The sequence below is a fragment of the Chenopodium quinoa genome, unplaced genomic scaffold, assembly GCF_001683475.1.
Source record: "Chenopodium quinoa cultivar QQ74 unplaced genomic scaffold, ASM168347v1, whole genome shotgun sequence".
Taxonomy (NCBI): Eukaryota; Viridiplantae; Streptophyta; class Magnoliopsida; order Caryophyllales; family Amaranthaceae; genus Chenopodium; species Chenopodium quinoa.
Window position 1 is genome coordinate 1,555,701 of NW_018743476.1, and position 24,204 is coordinate 1,579,904.

The 24,204-nt window shown below is 33.6% G+C and overlaps 1 protein-coding gene and 2 long non-coding RNA genes across 9 annotated transcripts; 1 reads left to right on the plus strand and 2 right to left on the minus strand.

Moving 5' to 3' along the window:
* Window positions 1–2,849: 2,849 nt before the first annotated feature.
* On the minus strand, window positions 2,850–7,371 carry LOC110739391. 3 transcript variants are annotated; one of them, XR_002514802.1, is made up of 11 exons: window positions 6,883–7,371; window positions 5,764–6,055; window positions 5,529–5,664; window positions 5,266–5,451; window positions 4,926–5,188; window positions 4,558–4,809; window positions 4,382–4,474; window positions 4,207–4,308; window positions 3,405–3,754; window positions 3,203–3,310; window positions 2,850–3,033 (listed from the first exon to the last, which is right to left on the minus strand). It is a non-coding gene; the product is annotated as an uncharacterized LOC110739391 (long non-coding RNA). The 3 variants fall into 3 exon arrangements; XR_002514803.1 differs by having other exon boundaries at window positions 3,679–3,754; window positions 5,764–6,069; XR_002514801.1 differs by having other exon boundaries at window positions 5,764–6,069.
* Window positions 7,372–9,390: 2,019 nt separating this feature from the next.
* Window positions 9,391–15,206, plus strand: LOC110739393. 4 transcript variants are annotated; one of them, XR_002514804.1, is made up of 4 exons: window positions 9,391–9,663; window positions 10,381–12,641; window positions 12,722–13,030; window positions 14,135–15,206. XR_002514804.1 is itself a non-coding variant. In XM_021919854.1 (2 exons), the coding sequence occupies exons 1-2, from the start codon at window positions 13,142–13,144 to the stop codon at window positions 14,663–14,665; spliced, it is 579 nt and encodes a 192-aa protein (XP_021775546.1). In that variant the 5' UTR covers window positions 13,037–13,141; the 3' UTR covers window positions 14,666–15,206. The 4 variants fall into 4 exon arrangements, 1 of the variants encoding a protein (XP_021775546.1); XR_002514805.1 differs by having other exon boundaries at window positions 12,446–12,641; XR_002514806.1 differs by lacking the exons at window positions 10,381–12,641; window positions 12,722–13,030.
* Window positions 15,207–20,813: 5,607 nt separating this feature from the next.
* On the minus strand, window positions 20,814–23,979 carry LOC110739395. Of its 2 annotated transcripts, none has more exons than XR_002514808.1 (4): window positions 23,636–23,979; window positions 23,105–23,191; window positions 21,875–22,041; window positions 20,814–21,132 (listed from the first exon to the last, which is right to left on the minus strand). It is a non-coding gene; the product is annotated as an uncharacterized LOC110739395 (long non-coding RNA). The 2 variants fall into 2 exon arrangements; XR_002514807.1 differs by having other exon boundaries at window positions 23,760–23,973.
* Between the last annotated feature and the right edge of the window lie 225 nt (window positions 23,980–24,204).

Below are 24,204 nucleotides of genomic sequence, written 5' to 3' on the forward strand. Positions count from 1 at the left end.
ACCCTATTATTGTCAATGCTACCCTAGATGCTCTTAATTTGGAAAAACTTCTTGATGTTTTAAGAAAATATAGGGATGTGATAGGGTATAGCATTGATGATATCAAAGGTATTAGCCCTTCTTTATGCATGAATCATATTCATCTTGAAGATGATCATTCCACCTCCATTGAACCTCAAAGAAGTTTGAACCCCAACCTTCAAGAGGTTGTGAAGAAAGAAATTTTGAAACTACGTGAGGCGGGCAACATCTATGCTATCTCCGATAGCAAATGGGTTAGCCCGGTTCATGTAGTTCCAAAGAAGGGTGGGATGACCATAATCAAGGATGAAAAGGGAGAGGAAATCTCCACCCGGATGGTGACCGGGTGGAGAATGATTATAGGAGATTGAACAAAAACACCAAGAAAGATTGTTTTCCTCTCCCTTTCATGGACCAAATGCTTGAAAGGCTTTCTAACCATGCTTTCTTTTGTTTCTTGGATGGGTATTCCGATTTTTTCCAAATCCCTATCCATTTAAGTGATCAAGAGAAAACTACTTTCACGTGTCCATATGGGACATTTGCATACCAAAGAATTCCATTCGGATTATGCAATGCTCCCTCTACTTTTCAAAGATGCATGAATTCCATTTTCTCTGAGATGCTTGAAAAAGAAATTGAAGTTTTCATGGATGATTTTAGTGTTGGTGGCTCGTCTTTTGACACTTGTCTTTTTAACCTTGAAAAAGTTTTGAAAAGGTTTCAAGAGACGAGTTTGGTTTTAAATTGGGAAAAGTGCCATTTTATGGTAGAGGAGGGCATTGTCCTCGGCCACAAGGTTTCAAAAAATGGCATTGAGGTTGATCCGACCAAGGTTTCGGTGATTGAAAAGTTGCCCCCTCCTACTTCCATCACGGGGGTACGGGCTTTTCTTGGGCATGCCAGTTTTTACCGGAGGTCTATCAAAGATTTTTCTTCAATCGCCAAACCTTTGACAGAATTACTCAAAAAAGAGGTTGTTTTTAACTTCAATGAGGCTTGCCTTGAGGCGTTTTGTAAGCTCAAGGAAGCTCTCATTTCTTCTCCCGTTGTGCAAGCTCCGGATTGGAGCTTGCCTTTTGAGCTAATGTGCGATGCTAGTGACTTTGCAGTAGGTGTCGTTCTTGGTCAAAATAGACAAGGAAAATCATGTGTCATCTACTACGCAAGTAGGACTCTAGATGAGGCTCAAAATAATTACACAACAACGGAGAAAGAGATGTTAGTGGTAGTGTTTGCATTCGATAAGTTTCGGTCCTATCTTATATGCTCAAAAGTTATTGTGTACACGGATCACATCGCGGTGCAGTATCTCATGACCAAGAAAGAAGCAAAGCCTCTCTTGATCCGTTGGGTTCTCTCTCTCCAAGACTTTCACATGGAAATGAGGGACAAAAGGGAGCGGAGAACTATGTAGCGGATCATTTGTCTAGGCTACCCATTTGAGAACAAGGAGGATGTACCGATTAATGATGAGATAGGATTCAAGGCTCTCATGGCTTTGGTGTCAACTTCTACCCCTTGGTACGCGGATATAGCCAACTATCTTGCGTGTGGAGTCGTTCCCCCGGAGTACACTTCTCAACAAAAGAAGAAGTTTTTCAAGGAAGTGAGAAGGTACTTTAGTAATGACCCATACCTATTCAAGGAATGTGGAGATGGCCTTTATCGGAAGTGTGTTCCAGATCACGAAATTCAAGGAGTTCTTGAGCATTGCCACTCACTACCATGTGGAGGGCATGGTGGTGTTGACAAAACAGTGGCAAAAATCTCTCAATCTTTATTGTGGTGGATGACAATGCATAGAGATGCCCACCAATTCGTTGCGCAATGTGATAGATGTCAAAGGAGCGGAGGCATTAACAAGACGGACGAAATGCCCCAACAAAGTGTTTTAGAAGTTGAACCCTTCGATGTTTGGGGGGTGGATTTTATGGGGCCTTTCGTTTCTTCTTGTGGGAATCTATATATCTTGGTAGCGGTCGATTATGTTACGAAATGGATTGAAGCCATACCCTCACCTACCAATGATCACAAGGTTGTGCTTAAGCTTCTAAAGAAGATCATTTTTCCTAGGTTTGGAGTTCCGACACTACAAAAAAAAATTACTTATAGAAGCAAGTAAAAAATGCCTCTAATAATAATGATGTTGCCTCTAATAACTTTTAGAGATAATTAATCAAGTGCCTCTAAAAATTCCGTCGCTAATTGATGGTTGCCTCTAAAGCCTCTTTTAGAGGCAATACAATGCATTGCTTCTAAAAACCCGTATATTTAGAAGCAACTATATAATCCTGCCCCTAAATATATTTGGAGGCAATTGTATAATCTTGCCTCTAAATATATTTGGAGGCAACCGTATAATCTTGCCCCTAAATATATTTAGAGGCATTATGAAAATTTGCTTCTAAATACCATATATATTTAGAGGCAACCTTATAATTTTGCCTCAAAATATATTTAAAGGCATTATATCTATTTGCTTCTACATACCATATACATTTAGAAGCAATCATATAGTTTTGTCTCAAAATATAATTAGATTCAATTTTTTATATTAATGCTAATGATATTTAGATGCAAATTAGAAATTTGACATAAAAGGTTTTTAGAGGCAAAAGAACATTGTATATGCCTCTAATATATTAATTCGAAATGTATAGTAATTTATATTACAAGAATTTTTTATGTCATGATATAATTTTTGTTGTACATTTATAGGCCACATCATTTTAAAAGATTTATCATCATGTCAATATAACGTATGTAAAGCAAGTTGATTTCATTATATCAAACAAAAATAACATTATTAATAATTTAATAGTCATTACATTATTGATCCAAAAATATTCATTTAAGTTACTAAACTACTTAACTTCAAAATAATTTAAAAAAAAATTGGATAATGTGAATACAAAATAGTTTTCTATCTAAAACTATAAGCTTGAAAACAACATTATTTTCTTCAATTTCTTCCAATTCCATCTCTAGCCATCTTCATTATATAATTTCCTGTCATTGAAAAGTATGAAATTAAATATTTGTTACAATGATGAAAAATTAGATTTAAATAAGTATAGATCACTAATTCATAAAATAATAAAATAAAGCTGTAAATGATCATAGTTAAATGTTATCACATCCAAAGAAAGATTAAAAAATTTAGTTCACTAGAACTTACAATGAATGAAAATAAATGTTACTACTACTCTTCATCTACTTGAATTTCATCATCCTCTTCATCGTTATTCTCATTATCTTCCTCATAGTCATCCTCGTTATCATTAACCTATATTTTCATAATTAGTATGCAATGACAAATAAAAACTATTTTTTAAATTCAATCCAATAATCATATAATAGTATTAAATAATGAAATATACCTTTCAGACAAATCATAGCCTAGATGGTTCAAAATATTCCTCATGAAATCTTTCATGACCTCCATTTCATTCTGAAGGCCTCTCATCTTTTTATTTAGGGCTTTATTTTTCACATTAGCTTCTTTTGCCTCTTGTTTAGCCTCTATTGCCTCATTCTTTGCTTCATCGACTTCTTTGCGTAGCTTTTCTCCTTCACTAAATGTCCCATATAATGATGTAATAGAAGGACTGACTCCCTTGCCACGATAACGACCACGTTTACCAATGGGCTTACCTTTTGCATAGATTTCTTCATCGGTCATGTCTATTTCTCCTGCCTCACGTTGCATAAGGAGATCTTTAATTTTTGACTGTATAAAAAAAATAAATGTAAGATTATACAAAAAGGGGAAAAACTAAAAACACTAATAATTACAAATGAAATCAATTAATTATATACTAGATTGATCCTACAGAGAGAATAAAGGCCACAAGTCTTTTTAACTTATAACAAATACAATGTATCTTTACTTCTACATAAATTTGGACAGAATTTCCCTTATAATATGACTGAAAACCAACTTTAATATAATCATTTCAACCTGCTGTCACACAATAAACATAAAACAACTCCAACATCATTTCAATCACAACATATACCACCTCCACAATTAACTTTCAAAATACCTTTAATAATATAGGAATAAAAAATGAAAATACGATGAATTAAGTTATTGATAGGATTTGTTCATTAGCTTTTGTAATACAATATAGATATAGTATGATTTTTCAATATTAGTCTTACTACTACGTAAATTCTTACCATGGTTTATTTTGCCACTTCAGTGATAGGTGCTTTATCACTTTTAGAATGAGTTTCCTCGTATAAATCCAACATGCTTGGCACTACTTTGTCACGATTGAACTGATATCATAAAAAAGTTACATCATAAAATTACTTTTTTTTTTTGCAAAAAAAATAAAGGGAAAGAGTTTACCATGTCTTCGGCTTTTTGAGCAAAACTCTTTGTCCCAGCAGTGTGTCCAGCATCTTGGTAAGATCGATTGTCAGCATTTCTTTTACTTATGGCCTTTAAAATATGAAAAGTAATATATAATTAATGTCCAAAACTAAAAAAGAAAGAAAGAAATATATGATAACATTATACTATACCTTAAATTCTGTTGACCCAAAATATTCAACAAGCCATTTCAAGTCATTTTCATCAACATTTGGAGGCATATTTTCCTCTTTAAGTCGATCTTCATCTGTACCAACTGTATCATAATAAGTATTTTTCAATCTTGCGCGATAATTCCTATACTTCTTATTCAAAGATTCCATGATAAACTTTTTTCTTTCTTTTAACTTCTTTTCACGTCCCTCTTCATCCTCATCATCTTCAAGTCCTATATCAAATTTTTCCTTTACAATACACAGAAATGTAGTTATTAGTGCCAAAAAAAAAAAAAAAAAAAATTGCAAGAAAAAAATAATCTATTTGTATCAAGGTATAAAATTATAAAAAAAAAAAAAATTACCAGAACAAGTTGCCACATCTTCTCCTTATTTTCTTTCGAAATCTGTTAAAATACTTTCACCTCATAAAGTGGAGCGTTAAGAGGATCTCGTACAAGACCACCACAATAATTTGCCAAACAAGCCCTATTCACACCAATCGGCTGACCTTTTATGTTAAAATCCACTTTTTTTTTCTCACCAGGTCTCATTTTTGCCATTTGAAGATTTCTTGTAGGGCCTCTAGGATTGTTAGTCTTATAAGTTTTTCTCTTTTTTTTAGTTCCTATAATATAAAACATTATGAAATGTATTAATTCGTGCATTGTAAATAAAAACCATTGAATAAATAACAAATAATACCATTGTTGTCTTCTCCTTCATTTATAGGTATTTCATCATCATAACTTCTAATCATGTCTGCATTGTTGAAATCTTCTTGTCCTTTTAAAGTAATGTCATCTCTTGTTTGATCTAAACTGTTATCACCTTCTCGACCTTGCAAATCATTATCATTATTGTTTTCAGAGTGTTGCGCTTCATATCGTCCTATATCAAGTACATTTTGGGGCAAGTTAGTAGAATATACCAAAATTGAGAAATCGCATGAATATTTCCTTGTATACCTCTTCCGGTTTTATCACCGTTTTTATTTCCTTGTCTTGCCTGTCTTTTTTTATTTGATCTTAATAACCTAGCAATTGACATTGGTGGAATGAGATTGCTCCTTCGATCCCTTTCTTTGTTCTCATTAATTTTAACCTGAAATTTTTTATAATAAAGAGTAGGTAACCAAATATAAGATAATGCATGATTATTAGATAGTATCTAAGAAAAACTTTACGAAAAATAAGTCAATACCTTCTTATTTGAAGTCACATTGTGAGTTTCTTTCTCATACTCAACTTACTCATTCTCATCGGGTACATAATCACTATCTTTCTCAAGTGATGCATTACACTTTTCTTTACTTTTCTTAACTTTTGAGCTATCTACTAAACTTGTCAAAGAAGCGGCAATGCGCTTTATGCCCAAAGTCTTCATCCTCGTCTTGTTAGCTTCAATTGTCCTGAGTCTTTGTATTTCATACTCATTTTGAGCTATGTAGTTTTCTTTTGAAGGAGCCTTTCCTCCTGATCTTGACATATTGGAGCTAAAGAAGAAAAACTATAAGAAATCAAAGTGATAAACTACAGTAAGTATGTGCATGAATAAAATCATTACAATAAATCAAAACCTTGTAAAATTATTTAAACCAAATAATATTTTAATTACTGGATTAATTTGTCGATTTGACACATTAAGAAACCTTAAATGTCATAAAATTGTCTTTTATGTATTTGAACCTACATATAAAAGTAGTTTGTCAACTATTCAACCAAACAAAACAAAATTTCATACCTTAATCAAAGTTAATAGCCAAACAGAGTACCTACATTGAACTTACGCTTCCCACCCAAAATAGCATCACCCTGACTAAACACTCACCCTTTTCTTTCTTTTCTCTCTACTCCCACAATCTTTCTGTTTTCATTAATTATCACTCGAATACACATATTTGTTTTATTATTATTAGTGTTTTGATTATACAGAAAATAAAAATGATGGGTAATATGAGAAATATGGACTCTCAATCATAGCCGAAAGGGCGGTTCGGTAATCGGGTACGGGTATGGTCTTACGACAGATCTCACAAAAATCATTAATCTACACATATTTGCACAAAATTCAACCAATCAAAACATTCGTTATAGTATAATAGTAGACCGCAAACTTCAAAGTTGATACATTTTATCATTCAATTAAATTTCACATTCAAAGTAATTTAATTTAAAAACTATAAATAACAATAAATTCGTAGTTCAATCTAAAAATTTAGAATACTATCATATTCAAAATAATTAAAAATATCATATTTAAAATAATTAAAAAAAACCAAAAAAAAATTACTTCTATTGATGAATTAAACATATTAATTACCTTGGACGGTGATAAGTACTCCAACAAATCAAATTCGACTGCTTCCAATCGCTATTTTCTTCGTCTGATTTCTCTGAGTTCGAGTAGTAAGATTTATTTTAAATCTAACTTTTGAGATTGCTTAGTGTAAATTTATAGGAGGAAAATTTAATAAAAAAAAAGGATAGACAAGGGGATTATTTACCACATACTTGTATTTTAATTGTGAAAATTTTAGGAGGGAATAACAGATGAAAATAAAAAAATTCCCTCTCAATTTTTGGGGTTAATTCAGTTTTGAAAATTTCACTATTTTGGATCATAATTCCGCCAAGATGATCAAGAATTTTATTATTTTCCATTTTTTTCTGATTTGTTGAAATTGAAGATAAGTTAGGAAGATTTGGTGGGTTGTTTGCTTCTTTTTGGGGAAATAATGGCGGAACATACGAAGAGCTTTGTTTAAGGTGTTGGGGTTTCTTTTTTTTTTTTTTTTTTTTTTTTTTGTTTTGCCTTATTATATTTGTTTGCTTTCCTCCATTCTTTTGTATGGGATGGGAAAAGATTGAGATCTAGAGTACAATATACATGAACATTATACAACATACTTTCATACATTATACAAAATGAGTTGACTTTTATTGCACTGTTTGTTTACTTAATTTAACTAAAGGTTTTATCAATACATAAAAAAAAATGTGTTGCTATGTAAAATACCTTTGCATTTGTCTTACGTAAATTGTTATTATTGTATCAAATTTTTATACATAATATACAAACATTTCTTCGCACAAATATCAGTCAAATTGTTCTGATTATTATGAAATAGAGAAGGGTATTACAAGTGTACAACATAAACTCTTGTCTTACGTGTAGTATAAAAAAACTCAAGTGGTACGTAAATACTCCTTCCGTGTTTTTTTAAGTGTTACACTTTGATAGACACGTAATTTTAGAATAATTTAACTAACTTAAATAAAAATAAGAGTAGTAGTTTATTACTTATTAAATCACAGACATATTAATTAAAATCTCCCTTTGTATTTATTACTTGCTCCATTTCTCCGGATACGAAAATTATAAAACAAATATTAGAAATATGAAGAGAGTATCAACATATCAATTTGTTGAATATCAAGATACTATTTAAAATTAAATCAATACATAAAATAATTAGAGTTTGTCTTTCCAAGATAATAAGACAAGGTATATTTTAGATAGCGTGAAGTTACATTAGTTTTCCAAGTATTTCATATGTAATTATAATAATTTACTACTCAATTTTATTTATTGTGCAACTGTCACACTCAAATTTAATTATAACAAATTGGTTATATTCACATTACATAATCTAAGTTAATATCAACTTAACTTCAGCTTAGTTTTAGTTCAGTTCAGCTCCAATCAGTTCATTTCAATTCATTTTAGTTCCTAATTTCCTTCTCTCATAAACAATTCATTTCAGCTCTATTCAGTTCAGTTCAATTCAGTTCCTTAATTTCCTTCTCTCATAAACAATTCATTTCAGCTCTACTCAGTTCAATTCATTTAAGTTCAGTACCGCTTAATTGTTATTCAATAAATCAGAACATGCCCTTAGTGTATGTATGTAGTGTCATAGTTTAATCAATATAAGGAAATCTGTTAATTTTATACTCTCATTCATCTACACATAAGCTAGTTTTGCCTTATAGCCTGTTCAATACAGCTTAATTTCAATTCAATTCAGTTTAGCTCCAATCAGTTCAGTTCAGTTCAGCTCCTAATTTCATTCTCTCATAAAATATTCATTTCAGCTCAGTTCAATTCAATTTAGTTCAGCTCCAATTATTCCAGTTCAGTTCAGCTCCGATCAACTCAGTTCAGTGCAATTCAGTTTAGCTCACTTCAATAAATGTGAACAAACCCTCAAAGTCTATAAAAACTCACACGTGTTAATTATTTAAAGTGTTATATTCCTTCCATTTTATATTGATTGCACCATAAGGGTTTGACACAAATTTTTTGATAGTGGAAGAAAGGATGAGAGAGAAAGGTAGAAATACCAAGTTGCCCATGTGATTGTATGCACAAAATAAAAGTAAGGGGTGAAAAGCAAGGGTATATTAGGTATTTATAGTGTGAACATATAAATTTCTTTTCCTAAAATGGATATGGTGCAATAGATGTAAAACTACCTTAAAAGGTAAGTGGTGTAATATTAAAAAAATAGAGGAAGTATTATTTTTCTTTCCTACCAACCCTACCCACATTAATTTATTTTTATTTTTTTGTTATTTTTTTCATTTACTAACAATACTTTATATTATAAGACTATAAGCTTAGTCTACAATAAATATATATAGTATGTTTGTTGTATTGGACTTATTACATAAATTTAAAGAAATAAATACCAATTTAAAAAATAAAATAAAAGTACATCCCTAATGTCGTATACTCGTATTATAGATTCATAGGCCAGTATTACAAAAAAAAAAAAAAAGTGAAATAACCCCTACAATGTTAGCCTTAGTATCTTCCACCGCCACTATTTCCCCAAAAACCAAAACATCCCACCAAATCTTCCCATATCTTCAATTTCAACAGCACTAGCCCCAAAAATTTATAGAAAATTTATAGAAAGTGAAATAACCTCTATCTTAGCACGTACTCATCAAGTTCCCTGCTTAGCCACGAGTCACGGAGTCACCGAGACGGAGTTCTTCTCGGCGGCAAGTCGGCGACCTGACAGAGTGACGGTGTTTAGGGGGTGCTCACTGTTCAGTGTTCTCGGGTTCCAACTCCTCCAAGGCTCCAATTAAGGTTCTCTTCTTGAGTTCTTTCCTTTCTCTTTTGTTTCAATTAGATTCTGTTTTTTGTTGGTTAAATGGTTAGAATTTGAGATTTTGAGTATGAATTCAATTATAAATTGAATAATTGAATTGAATTGTAGATTTCAATTAGTGAAATAGGTTGATTGTTGAATTGAATCTGCCAATTGCCAACTGCCTTACTGCCTAGTTGAAGTTCTTTTTTTTTTTTTTAATTAAATTGAAGCTGTAATGATGATTGAACTTGCAACTATGAAATAAATTAATAATGATATGTTCTAATACAAACTTAATAAACCCTTTTTTTTTTTTTTTGAAACCACAAGCTTAATTACTTAATAATGCTACATTGCTACAGATTTCAGAAATCTAATTTAATGAAGAGATCCCAAGAAAGAAGTATTTCCAGTTTTTTTTTTCAAAAAGAACACAAAGAGAACAACCTGATTTGTTACTTATTTGGAGAAAGATTTGTTCTTGAAAGTACTCTTTTCATTGTTTTTGTGTTGTGTATAATTGATTATGTAATTGTCATTTATGTGCTATAAATAGTTTATTTTCCTGAATTTCTGTTTGCTTAATTTTGTGATTATTTATTTGCAGTTATGTTACAACATCTTTAATGTAATTAACTTGTTTATACATGCTTACCAAAAAAAAAAAAAAAAAAAAAAAAAAACTAATAAAATTTAATATGATAATTATATAGGAGATCATGGTGTCAAAGAATCGCGAGTGGATGCAATACAAAAAAAGTGTCCCTAGGTACAAGATTGGTGTAAAAGAGTTTCTAGAATTTGCTTTTTCACAAAAGAATGCCAAAGCTGTAGTGCCTTGCCCATGTGTTAAATGCAACAATGAAAGAAGAAAATGTAGAGACGAAATAGAGTTAGATTTGCTTAAATTTGGGATTGTTAAGAGTTATACACGTTGGTTGCGACATGGAGAACGGGTTGATGATTCAACAATTCTTGATAATATTATAGATGAGTCAAATGAATACCCATTGCATGAGCATGATGTCATGTCTGATATGCTACATGATGCCTCTGGAGTACAATCTGACAATGTCGTGGGGGACAAGACAATTGGTGTGAGTGAAAGCAAAGATCCTCCGGAAGCAACAAAAAACTTTTACAAACTAATGGTTGATCTTGAGTTAGAGTTGTATCCTAGCTGTAAGCAATTCTCAAAACTGTCTTTCTTGCTTAAGTTATTCCACATAAAATGCTTAGGTGGAATAAGTGATAAAAGCTTGTCTATGATTCTTGATCTACTTAAAGAAGCATTGCCTTCTGCCAAAATCTTTTTATGATGCTCAAAAGATGATAAAGAGCCTTTCCCTTGAGTCTATCAAAATTGATGCTTGTCCTAATAATTGTATGCTATTCTGAAGGATCATGCTAATGCTGATGAATGTGTAAAGTGTCATGCTTCTAGATGGAAAATTGATGAACGTAATAATGAATCTTCAACGTCACAATGTAAGCCTAGAAGGACTCCTAGAAAGACAATGCGTTATTTTCCTTTGATTCCCAGGCTTCAAAGAATGTATATGTCATCTAAAACTGCAGCAAGTATGAGATGGCATAGTGATGAGCGTGTTGATGATCCTGATGGTATAATGAGACATCCAGCGGACTCTAAAGCGTGGAAATTTTTTGATGAAAAATATCTTTCATTTGCCTCCGAACCTCGAAATGTTCGCCTTGGGTTAGCAAGTGACGGGTTTAGTCCCTTTAGAAATGGTCATATTGCTCATAGTACATGGCCGGTAGTTCTTATACCATATAATTTACCTCCATGGCTTTGTATGAAGCAACATTCTTTCATTCTTTCAATGCTTATACCAGGTCCTAAGAGGCCGAAAGATAAGATTGATGTTTATTTGCAACCTTTAATAGAGGAGCTAATTTACTTTGGGAAGTTGGTGTTGAAACATATGATGCTTCAAAGAAAGAGAACTTTAAAATGCATGCATCTTTGTTATGGACTATAAGTGATTATCCTGCCTATGGTGATTTATCAGGTTGGAAAACGGGAGGAGCTGTTGGTTGTCCGTCTTGTAATAGCGATACTAGTTCGGAGTGGTTACCAAATGAAAATAAACATTGTTATATGTGTCACCATAGATTCTTACCTTTAGATCATAAATGGAGATATGATGGAAGAACCTTTGATGGGAAACAAGAGCTGAGACCTGCACCTAGACCATTATCCGGTGAGGAAGTGTTACAGCAAATTGATGCTGAACAAGCTGAATGTAATAAGAAAAAGAGAAAGCGTGATAAGAAAAAGACAAAACAAAAGAAATTATGGCGAAAGAAGAGCATTTTTTTTGAATTGCCATATTGGAGTAGTCTTTTGATACGTCATAATTTGGATGTAAAGCATATAGAAAAAAATGTGTGTGAAACTTTACTTAGTACACTATTGGATATTGAAGGAAAAACTAAGGACAATATGAGTGCACGTCTTGATCTAGTTGAAATGAAAATTAGAAAGTCATTGCACCCTATAACACATCCTGATAAATCAAAAGAGCTACCTCCAGCTCCTCGTGCATTATCTTTGGAACAAAAGAGAGTTTTTGTAATTTTTTGACTAGTGTGAAGTTTCCAGATGGCTATGCTTCAAATATTTCAAAAAATTCCCTCCTTAAAGAACGTAAACTCTCTGGATTAAAAAGCCATGATTATCATGTTATTATGGAGCATCTATTGCCTCTTGCTATACGTGGTTGGCCTAAATCATTGTCTTCTCCACTTGTTCAGTTGAGCACCTTTTTCAAAGAGTTATGTTCTAAGGATTTAAAGATTGATGAGTTAGAGAAACTCGAAAAACAAATTGGGGTTACCCTATGTGAGCTAGAAAGAATTTTTCCTCCTTCCTTTTTTGTGATCATGCTACAGTTACCCATTCACCTTGCAAGTGAAGCTTTGATTGCGGGACCAGTTCATTATCGTTAAGGTAGAAAATTTTCATTTTATTTTTATTTTTTTTATAGTAATAATAATAAATAAATATGTAATGTTTAATTTTTTTTATAGGTATCTTGGAAAATTAAAAGGGTATGTACGCAATAAAGGTCACCCTGAAGGATCAATAGCATAAGGGTATCTCTTAGAGGAATGCTTGACATTTTGTTCAAGATATATGGAGGATATTGAGACAAAATTTAACAAACAAGATAGAATTTATGATGATCGTGAAATTTTTCCAATTGATATCCTACCTATATTTGAGACAAGAGGTAGAGCATTCGGGAAGGAATGTCCTCGTTTACTTACTACAAAGGAATGGGAAGAAATTCACTTTTATGTTCTGAATAATTGTGACGAAGTACTACCATTTATTGAGTAAGTTTTATATATTTTAGTAAGTATAAATTTTACTTTTATAGAAAATATATAACTTTACTAATTATCAATCACGGTGAGTACACTCGCAATGCTACAAGTAACAAGAGGATGATTTCTTCTCATAAAAGAGAATTTATAAAGTGGTTTAGAGATCAAGTAAGTGTTTATTTATTTCCTATATTTTTTCTATTTTGAAAATATATCTTTTATTATTTCATGAAATGGTGTAGAGATCACAGTGATTGATCTAGTTGCTGAAAAGTAGTTGTAATTTATTTTGGTATATATGATGTGTATGACTCCAGCATGAATTAGGATTTGCTTCATGATCTTTATTAGGTAGAAATAGAATCTCATATGTCTTTGTGCAAAAATCAAGAAAGCATATGATTTATGGATGGTTCTTGATATCTTTTTAAGTGGCAGCAACATTAGTTGGGTGAGTTAGAATAAATCAAGACAAGTATGTCAAACTGCTACTACAGTAAAATGTTGCATTCATTTTAGTTATCTGAACAAAAGTAATGCCCCTGAAAAAAGGGGGAAGGGGGAAAAGGAGGGATATTAGAGTTGTGTTTATGAGAGGTGCATTGTTATAATCATATACAATTTTGGGGTTGAGGAGCACTGTATTTTTCATTTCCAAATTCAATTGAGTAGTAGTAATAAAAAGGACCCACTAATTAAACTATGATTCATGTTTGGTGTTTTTGATGGCTTCTTATGTTTTTAGTCATATACGGAGTATTTTAGAAAATGATATATCTTACACTAGCTCATGCTTTTGTAACATTATCACTTTAATTGCAAGAGCTAGGTTGAGTCCATGTGATTTGATAGTGATTTGGGTTTCCCCATTTTCATTTTAGACACAAATTTAATGACATAATAAATTTTGGATTTGAGGATGTACTGCTAAACAAAGTTTTAATGAAATTAACTGCTGTATTATTGATGCAAGCATCTTGTGTGATTCTCTTTGGTGAATCTATGCTTTCCTTGATTACAACATAGATAATCTTTTAATATATTATGGTTAAGTATTTTTAACATCATTTTTTTTTATAATCTTCTAATTTATATATTTTATCAATCTTATAGGTGACAATTTTATCAAAGGATAACCATCCAAGTGCTACTACTAACTTAAGAGCATTAGCACAAGGTCCAGATCGTGCAGTGATTTCTGTAAACGGCTACATGGTTAATGGATTTATGTTTCGTGCAAAGGATAGTGAAAGGGGAAGAGAAACTCAAAATAGTGGGATCGTTGTGAATGGAGAAACTGGATCATCAACCCTTGATTATTACGGCCTCTTACAAGAAATCATAGAAGTTCAATACCTTGGAGGAAATCGCGTCACTTTGTTTAAGTGTGACTGGTGGGATGTGCATAGTCATGGTCGAGGGATCAATAGCGATTGTTTTAACTTCATAAGCGTTATTACATCAAAGTTGTTAGCTAATGATCCTTACATTTTAGCTACACAAGCTCACCAAGTATTTTATGTCAATGATGTTTTGAAGCCAAATTGGAAGGTTATAGTTAAGACCACACCAAGAAACTCCTATGATGTTCCGGAGCTCAATGATCATGATGAAACTAATTATATAGATACTATATATCTATGACCCTTTATTATTATTATCTTTTTCTTTTAATATAATTGTAAAACTATTGCGGTCTAAATATAGGTTCCTAGCTACTTTATATGTGATGTTATTTTTTTAATACAATGATTTGAGAGGAGTCCATCAATTATTCCAAGTAATTACAGAATGGAATGGACCATAAGAGATTGTCTCAATAAAATTATTATTGCCGTAATAAGAGTTTTATATGAGTAGTAATTTATAGAACTTTCGCAGCTTTCTTATTGTATGTGCTAGTAGCTATGGAGTAGTTGATAGTCTTGCCTTATTTTTCTACTCTTAATATTAATTTAGATACATATTAAATTCATTGTAGGAATACCAAAAGTATATTGTAAATACATTGAAAAAATAAAATATAGAGGCAGATATAGATACAAGGGTATAATTTTGGGGACATGGATACCATTAGAAGTAGTGCCTGACTTGGTGTGCCTCCTTTTTTCACTTGTAGAGGTTAGATAGTTGACAATTGATTTGCAAAAAAAAAAAAAAAAAAAAAAAAAAAAAAAAAAAAAAACTTGACAATTATATTGTTACACGAAAAGTGTGATATGAAGAAGGGCGTAATAATTGACTCTACCTCAACAACCTTCGAACTCCATTGAATTGATTTAAATATCCGGATTCTTCTTCAATTCCTTGATGATCATAGCTTAATGAATTATCAAGCCAATTAATTAGAATAAAAATAATAACTAAAAATTATGAAATTAAACAAGTTTACTTGAATTGTAGTATAATTATCCGATATAATTCTAAAAATTTTGCACATAAATTCTGTGATATCTATAGTCTATACATACAAATTTACTCCGAAAAATTAAAAACTATTAAGCTACTTTAATCTGAGCGATGGAGGGTGTGAAAACTAACCAAAAGGTAAGATCTATAGAGAGAAAACTAACCAAGTAAATGTTGCAAAATGGAATTAAAAAGCTTAAAAGATTTCCAAATGAAAGGCTTTTGTACAAGGCTTGCACAAGAAGAATAACCACTTAATTATTTCTCTATTCATGAATCAATATACATACAATTTCCGTTTTTTTTTAAAGTCCGCTTAAAAACTTTTAGAGGCAACCATCATTTCTCTATTGCTATATATAAAAAAAACTTTTAGAGGCAACATAAAATTCATTATTGCTATAAATAAATTTTAGAGGCAACCAAAGTTTCACTAATGCTAAAAATGAACTTTTAGAGGCAAATATAAATTCACTAATGCTAAAACTAACATTTAGAGGCAACAATAACTTCATTGATGCAAAAAAGAATATTTAGAGGCATCATATAATCCACTGTTGCAAAAACTACCATTTAAAGACAATCATACTTTAATTGATGCTAATATCTTTTAGAGGCTATGAAAAATTATTTGCCTCAAAGTTTTGCCTCTATAGATAAATTTTCTTGTAGTGTATAAGTCCGACTGATGATTGGACGAGCAGAGGTCGGTAGCTTGAATAAAGCTTTCCGCTTCTATCAACGCCTCGTAAAGTGTAAAAACCCTCTTGCGGACAAGGTCGAACTTAAAGGTCGACCCATCCTTCAGACCCTTGAAAAATTCTGTATAGGCTACCTCGTGAAACAACCCTTGGATTTGGATTCTCACCAGGTTGAACCGCCTGATATAGGAGCGGAGTCCTTCTCTATCTCCCTGCCGGATGGTGCTCAAATCGAGACTTGTCTTTTTGACAGGGATGTTCATCGAGAAGTTGGAGGCAAACAGGAAAGCAAGCTTCCTGAAGCTATCGATGCGCCCGACTGGCAAGTTTCCAAACCATTGTTGGACAATGCTCTTCAATGTAGCCGGGAAGCACCGGCACCACATAGCGTCCTCCAGCCCCTGCATGTGCATGAGGTTGGAATAGGCCATGAGGTGGTCCTTCGAGTTGATGGTGCCATCATAAGCACCAACCAACACATTCTTAACCTTGGCCGGCTGTGCAGCTTCGGTTATCTCCTTGGTGAACGTAGAATTTTGTTCACCAAGTTTGAGCATAAGGACCTGCTAGTCCAAAGGTTTGACATTGAATGCCGCCTGACCCCCAAAGAGGGTCGGCTGCATGAAATGAGGGGAATATATACTGATCGTAGACCATAGGGGGTACATAGAGTGCATTCCCGATCATCTGAGGGCCAGAGTGGACGGTATTACCGCCTGTATGGCTCTCATGCAAGGATTGAGCATTCCCTGCAGATGTATTTTTGAAGCTGTTTGGAAAGCTCGAGGTATAGGTTGACTCAGATAGCTACTGACCTCTCTTGCGGGTGATGATTTCTCGAGCGTCAGAAATTGATTTTTTGTTACCCACTGGTTGTTCATCCCGGCGAGCGGTTATTGTATTCTTCTGGGGGTAGAAGAATCTTGGACCAGTCAAAGATCCCAGCCTCCTTGTCCTTTGGATGAGGAGTTGGCTGCCTGTCCCTGACTGGCTTTCTCCACTCTGGAGGAGTCTTTCTTGCCGACTGGCCCTTGCTTGGGCCAGCCTTGCACTTGGTGATCAGATCCTTGATTTCACCCTTGAAACTAGTCATGGATTTCATGAGTTCGTCCCGGGTTACCGGGGCAGACCCGCCTGTCGTATGGGTTTCCCATATCGGCTGACAAGAGGGTCGGCTTGTACCCTCCGGGCTTGCACCCCGTTCCAGAGTGTCTCTGGGACGGATGCACTTAGTAATCAGAGAGACATCTTTGGCTATGTAGGTTTTGACCTAAGGATCATCATCCTCTTAGTCAGTAAAGACCTTCGGCTGGTTAACCTGGCGGTCAAGAGGTGGTACAAACTCTTGAACCATCCTTGAGGTACTCTCCCCACATACGACACCAAATATTTTCGGTGTTTTTGTCCCTTGGGAGAGTTACATCTCAGAGACTGGTTGCGCGCGACCTGTACCTGCAAAAACAACGGAGACTCCGGGTGGTTAGAGCTCCGCCTCCGACGATCAAGTTAGTACTTGAAGATAAATGGGAGTAAGTGCGGAAAAAGAGGTGAGATTTTCTCGGATTCTGAGATCTGGTGATTCTCTGATGTAAGAGATTGTAGAGTATGCTGTAAATAATTGTAGATGCCCCAAAAATGGGGGAAAATCTCCCTATTTATAGGGTCATTGGAATAAGTGCCATTGATTAGGTCACTCTGACCTAATCATTCTAGGGTGTGCTGAATTACAGCTTTATCGCGATTTGGGCCATTGAAGGCCGCCTTTTTCTCCAAAGTTCTAGGAGGGACATGTGTCAGAAGGAGATTGGCCCAATTTGGACCAACCAGGGTATGACACGTGTCAAGGTCTGATTAGACCACGTGGCATGGGTAAAATTACCCAAAACAACCACCATGGCGCGCTGCTAACGTGGAACGCTACCACATGGCGCGCTGCCACTTGGTGGCTGCCACGTGAGCTGACACATGGTGTGCTGCCACGTGGTACACTCCTATTTGGCGCGCTTCCCTTGTTTTTGCGTGGCTAGGGTTTTTACTTGTTACTTGAAGCATTTTCCCGTATCGCCAATTCCTAAATTTTGGCTCGACGTTTGAGATTCTCTGACGCTCGATTTTGACGCTCCAAGCTCGAATTTCCGATGTCAAAATATAAATTTCTCGGTCGAGTCATTAATTCCTTTATGAATTAATTCGTCACTTCGGTTTGTTAGTTGCTTGGGTGTGACCAAAAGGGTTCAGTTAAGATTAAGCTGTAATATTAATTATGCATTAATATTACTGATCGGAAGCGGCCTCCACCCAGGCATTACGATCATTGACCTTACTGAATATATTAGCTTTCTAATAATTCTGAACCCACTATTAGTATAATATACTTGTTCGAAGGACACCATTCCTTTTAAAACCAAGGCGTGAAAGGTATAATTAACTGAGGGTTGGACCAAATCAACTCTACTTTTTACTTAATTTAATTGTTTCAATTTGATTTATATATTTATTGAAGTTACAAACATTTTATTCATAATGTAGAAATTCAAGGAAACGTAGAAAGTGAGTAATTAATTACTTAATTACTCTTATTTTTATTCTTGTTGCTATTATCATGATTAGGTTTATTATGGTTTGATTTTACTAACAATTTATTGTTGAATTGCTTCCAATATTAATGTTTATTCTATTATATATTTATTGATCACCATATTGCATGTTTAAAGGGAATAGGTAATTAAATAACATGCCTAATAAGATAATTTGGACAACCGGTTTAGGTTCTTTTTTAATCTTGTTGTTTGATCAAGTGGTCACTAATAATTTAGAATCATGCGTTGCATTAATATTTAACCAATTTAGCTTAACAACATATTGGAGCAAACTAAATATTTTGTTTGCATTCCTTTGAGATCGCAGGAATCACTTTTCATTATAAGAATCGAGTAGAGGCCAATACGGGCAAATGTGACTCTGTGACTCACTTCGTACCATCATCCTCGATCCTCCTTTCGTGGTTCTGAACCATGTGGGGTTAGTAATCTCATGGATTATTAATGGGGTGTAACCTTCACGAGTCAATCGTTGTTTCCTATCGTTGTCCCTTTATTCATGGTTGCCTTTTATGATCCGTGAACGGTTTACAAGTTCGATCTTCTCCCGCTTCAATAGATAATAGGTTAATATTATCTTGTTAATATTCCGTAAAGATATATCTTGTGTAATTAGGGTTCTCGTAATTAGGATTGTACATACCTATATATATTGATTAATGAGAATACTCCAACTAAGGAGAATTACACTATTCTACAACTATTTTCACATGTATTATACATCCTCGGAAATCTTATAGGAATTTGACAAAAAGAAAATAATTTGAAGTATGTAAGAAAGAATTTGGCAAAAAAAAAAAAATAAATAAATAAAATTTGAAGTATGTAACCATTTCTTAAAATGAAATAATGAAGATATCAGTTTTGTTAGTGATTCTATAGCTCAAGTTTTTGTAATTGAATCTTAGATTCATGGGTTAGTATAAGTGTGTAGCTTATCTAGCTCCATCAGTCTAGACCTGACAATTCTGACCCAGACCCGATGACCCGACCCATGACCCAAAATCAACCCGAAAATAGTGACTCGAAATTGACCCAAAACCCGAATCAACCTGACCCGACCCGACCCGAAGTGGAATTGACTCTACCTTAACCCGAACCCGAAATGACCCGATCCAAAACGACCGGATCCGAAGTTGACCCGTTACCCAAAGTGACCTGACCTTTAACTTGAATTAATTGCCCCAAATAGACTCGAAACCCAAAATGACCCAAACCAAAATTATCTTACACCCAAACCACAATCAAACTGACTTAAATTTTTTGTATTAATTTGTAATGTTTAACAGTTTAAGTAATTTACATATTTTGAGCATTACTTTTCTCTATTTCTTCGGCCTTTTATCTCTATAACTTATTAAAAAATCGTAAAAAGATTGAAATTTAACGACTATTCTACAGAGTTTGTCCATAAGATTAAAAAAATTAACTAAAGCTTGAAATAAAAGTCACAATTCTCACATGTCTAGAAAAAAAAAATAATGCAATAATAATGCGTACATGACATAATGTTCAATACTAAAGGAACTTACAAAATAATCTAAATTAAACAATTATTGTATTCCATGAAAAAAGTACCCTTAATAAATATAGTGAGTTTCTCGTCAAAAAATATATAAATATATACTACTTCCGTTTCATATTATTTGCAACTATTAGACATTTTTCCTTTCTACTTTATGTCAAATCGATGCAAATAATATGAAACAAATGTAGTATATAGAGTTGAATTCAACCCAATGCATCGACTCGAATATGACCCGACCTGAAGCTGACCCGAAATTGGACCCGAAGATTGACCCGCCCCGATCTGACTCGACCCAAACTGACCCGAACAGAACTTGACCAGACCCGAACTCGACCCAAAATGTTGACCCAAAACCCGACCCAACCCGAAATCAACCCGAAACCCAAAATGACCCAACCCAATCTTGACCCGATAATTTTTTTACCCAAACTTAACCCAGCCCATACCAGACCCGAATGACCTGTTTGCCGATATACTCAATCAATCTAGGTTGTACTTGCATTGTGTTCTGATGATGCATATTATGAATAACATAAGGCATGAAGTTGGCGAAATAGCATGAAATATTATTGGTATTATGTGATGATGGTCAAATTAAGACATAGGGTTTTAGAAGAATATAGGTACAAGAGTGTGCCTTTCGATTAGAGGGAGAGAGGGTAAATTACAAGAGTTTACTTAATGTTAGAGGAATATGAGTACAAAAGAGTAGTAGGATTTTCCATTTCAAATGCAATTTCTTTTTTTTTTTTTTTTTTTTGCAGAATCTCTGTTCAACTCTTTTGGGCATACATCCCCAAATTTCCTGCTAACTTGTCTGCTTGTTGATTTTGTTCATTGTATGTGCCTTAAATTTTCTGTAGCAAAGCTTCCCTGAAACATAATGTAAAGGATTAAATACGATGTGATAATTGGCATAAGATTGTAGGAGTGTTAATTTAATTCGATCTAATGGATTGAAGACTAGATTCTGGTATACAAATCACTGCATAATAATACAACAACAACAACAACAGGTGAATTCAGATTAAACATGATTTGAGTAGATTAACAGCATTGCAATCCTATAAAATTAGTTAATGGGTGTTGAGATTTAACCCTCTGTAACCAAACCTACAAGCTCAAAATTGACTGGGAAAAAGGTAGCCTGTAAATTTCCTACAAGATAGCAATTTATTTACCCATCTGTTAGTATGTTTTATAGTACAATTATTCTATATTCCCTAAGAAAGGAGTTAATCTTTACGCTTTTTTTCATGCCTCGATACAAAAATGACTTGAACATAGTTTCAGCTTTTAGTTAAAAATGGATCATTCTAACACTCTGCCATCATGCATTTTTTTTTTTAATACCCTAGTAAGCCAGGGGTGCACCTAGTATCAACCAGTTGGAATGAAATGTTCAGCAACAGTTTACAGTCATATCGGCCTAAGTTATAGATAGTCTATTGTAACATAATAATTCATTTCTCTACATGTAATAGTCACCCCTCTCAACCAAAGTCACTGAAGATTACTTGGTCGCATGACTAACAAATTATATACTTCATATAGAGGTTCAATCCATGCAACAAATCACTCTTTTGATAAGTGAGCAGAGACAGAAATGACTCACATAGATTATGCCAACAGAACCCCAAACAGCAATACCCCCAGCTACAGTTAGTGAGCTCACTGCATACTTGTCTCTGACTTTGTCCAAAGAGAATTGATGGAGAGCAATGACGCCTGTTTTTTATGCTGCTTGCAAGTTCTCTAAGAGCTTATGAAACCACAAGAGATCTGAGTTGCAAGATTGTTCACAGAAAACATGAAGTTTTGTTTAAAAGCATATCACTAAACTTGCATGCTGGATACACATATATATCTCTAAGAGCTTATAGCAAAGTGCAGACTATTTTTGAAGGCAAAAACGTCAGAACAAAACCAACCAAAAGCCAAGAAACAATAAATTCAACTACACCTCACTTTGCATTTCACTGAATTTCAGAGAGCTATAGCAAAAGTTTATACAGTGACCATAACATGCATAGATAAGAAAAGTCACTTTCAAAATAACTCCGTTCTCCTACCTAGTTCCCTACCTCAGCTAAAAAAACATTCACGAGTTGTCATTTAGCATACGAAGCATAGACTGAGCAATGAGATAAAAAGGATAACCCACACTTTATTCAATGAGCTACTTTTTCAACCCCTAAAAGCTGATCACATAATAAACATGCACACACACAATTCAATTAAGATTTAAGTATTAAAATTGAAAAGTAACAAACATAGATTATTGATCAAAGGGATATTAAATTTAGGCACAATTACAATCAACCCATTACTTAAAAAGAAAAATGATGAACCATAAGTTCAAACCTCAAAATTAAGATTAAAACAAAGCAAACTAATGAAATTAAAAAATTAACCAATCATTACCAAAGCCAAATCCAATGCCACTGATATTACTTATATTAGTTTCCGCAAGGCATTGAATAAGACATTGTTAAAAACAATGTTGAAGAACCTATAAACCTTGAATTGATTTCTAGAATAAAATTAAAACCAACCTAACACATTCGAAAGACAAATATTTGACAAATAGAAACAATAGCTCAGAATGGTATAATTAAGGCTTAGTTATCAACAAAAATTGCCTTAATTGCAAGCTGAAGGAAAAAAAAAAAAAAACAACCAAATTGCTTACTAAATTTTAGCAATTGTTAAAAGTTTCATATTGGAGACATAATCTGCAGGTACATTGTAACTATTTGCTCATTATGCCACACACACACACACACACACATCAAAACAACTAAACAATCACATAATAAAGTAGCAGTCTTACTAATCTCCCAACCTCATAGCTCTTCACAATAAGTTTCTCCTGTAGTAGAAGTAGTACTGCGACATCAGAATGGGGCATAAGCATCTCCTCGTCTTCTAGCTGCAAACCCAAATCAAAACCCATCAGAAACTATTGATCCTATTATACCATAAACCCCAATAATCTAAACTCTCATTTTGAAAAAATAATAATAAACTCAACTCACCAAAAATAGGCCAAAAACATACAGATTAATCCATCGATATAGATCACCAAAAATAAATGATCAAAATTGCCAAAGAAGAAAATCGAAGTGCGTAGGTGAATTAAATGGCCATTAAAACCCAAAAATTCAAACAGAAAATAGATTTAAAGTGGTTTTTTTAATTATTATTTGTTTTTTTTTTAAGTAGTACAAAACAAAAGTAAAAACAACAAAATTTAAAGTTAAAAAAGGAAAATCAAATTTAACTAAATTGAAAGGAAAAACAGTTAATTGACAAAATAAAAAAGAACGGACTCTAGATTGTAAAATTGATTTCAATAGTTGGAAAAAAACCTTACCTCATAAGCCACTTCAATGGAGGAGACCCAAATCGTACTCAGTTTGTATAAACTAAAAACGAAAATTGAAAGGAAAATAGAACTAACAGACTAAAATAACAAATAAATTAACGATGAACCGAACCGTGAAATTGATTTAGATGATGATAAGACAAAGCATGGATGAGCCTTCTTCGCAGTTCTCAGCGGCTGTAGCTTGTTGCTCTTGGTGAGAAAAGTGACCATTTATTGGGAAGGATGGGGAAATGAAATGAAAGAGAGAGAGGGAGAGAGAGAGAGAGAGAGAGAGATTAAGGCACGCAAAGAGTGAAGCAAATCTAAGAGACGTCGACCACACAAAGAGGGATGTAGAAGATCAGAGCACATGCCACACGGAAGGACAAATATGTAATTGGACTTTTTGGGGGGCAAAAAGTCCAAACACTGCAGGTTACTTTCGAGGGCAAATTCACAACAGAACTGTAGCTAAGCAAAGCATCACTTTGAGGCAATCCTTACTTAGTTCTTGGGGCTTTTATAGGTTAGGGATAGCACTGTCAAAAACCGAACCGAACCGGTGAAACCGAACT

Coding starts and splice junctions, on each gene's coding strand:
- LOC110739393 (XM_021919854.1), top strand. CDS start 13,142: ATGATTTCTTCTCATAAAAGAGAATTTATAAAGTGGTTTAGAGATCAA. Junction 13,190..14,134: donor TAAAGTGGTTTAGAGATCAA/GTAAGTGTTTAT, acceptor TCAATCTTATAG/GTGACAATTTTATCAAAGGA.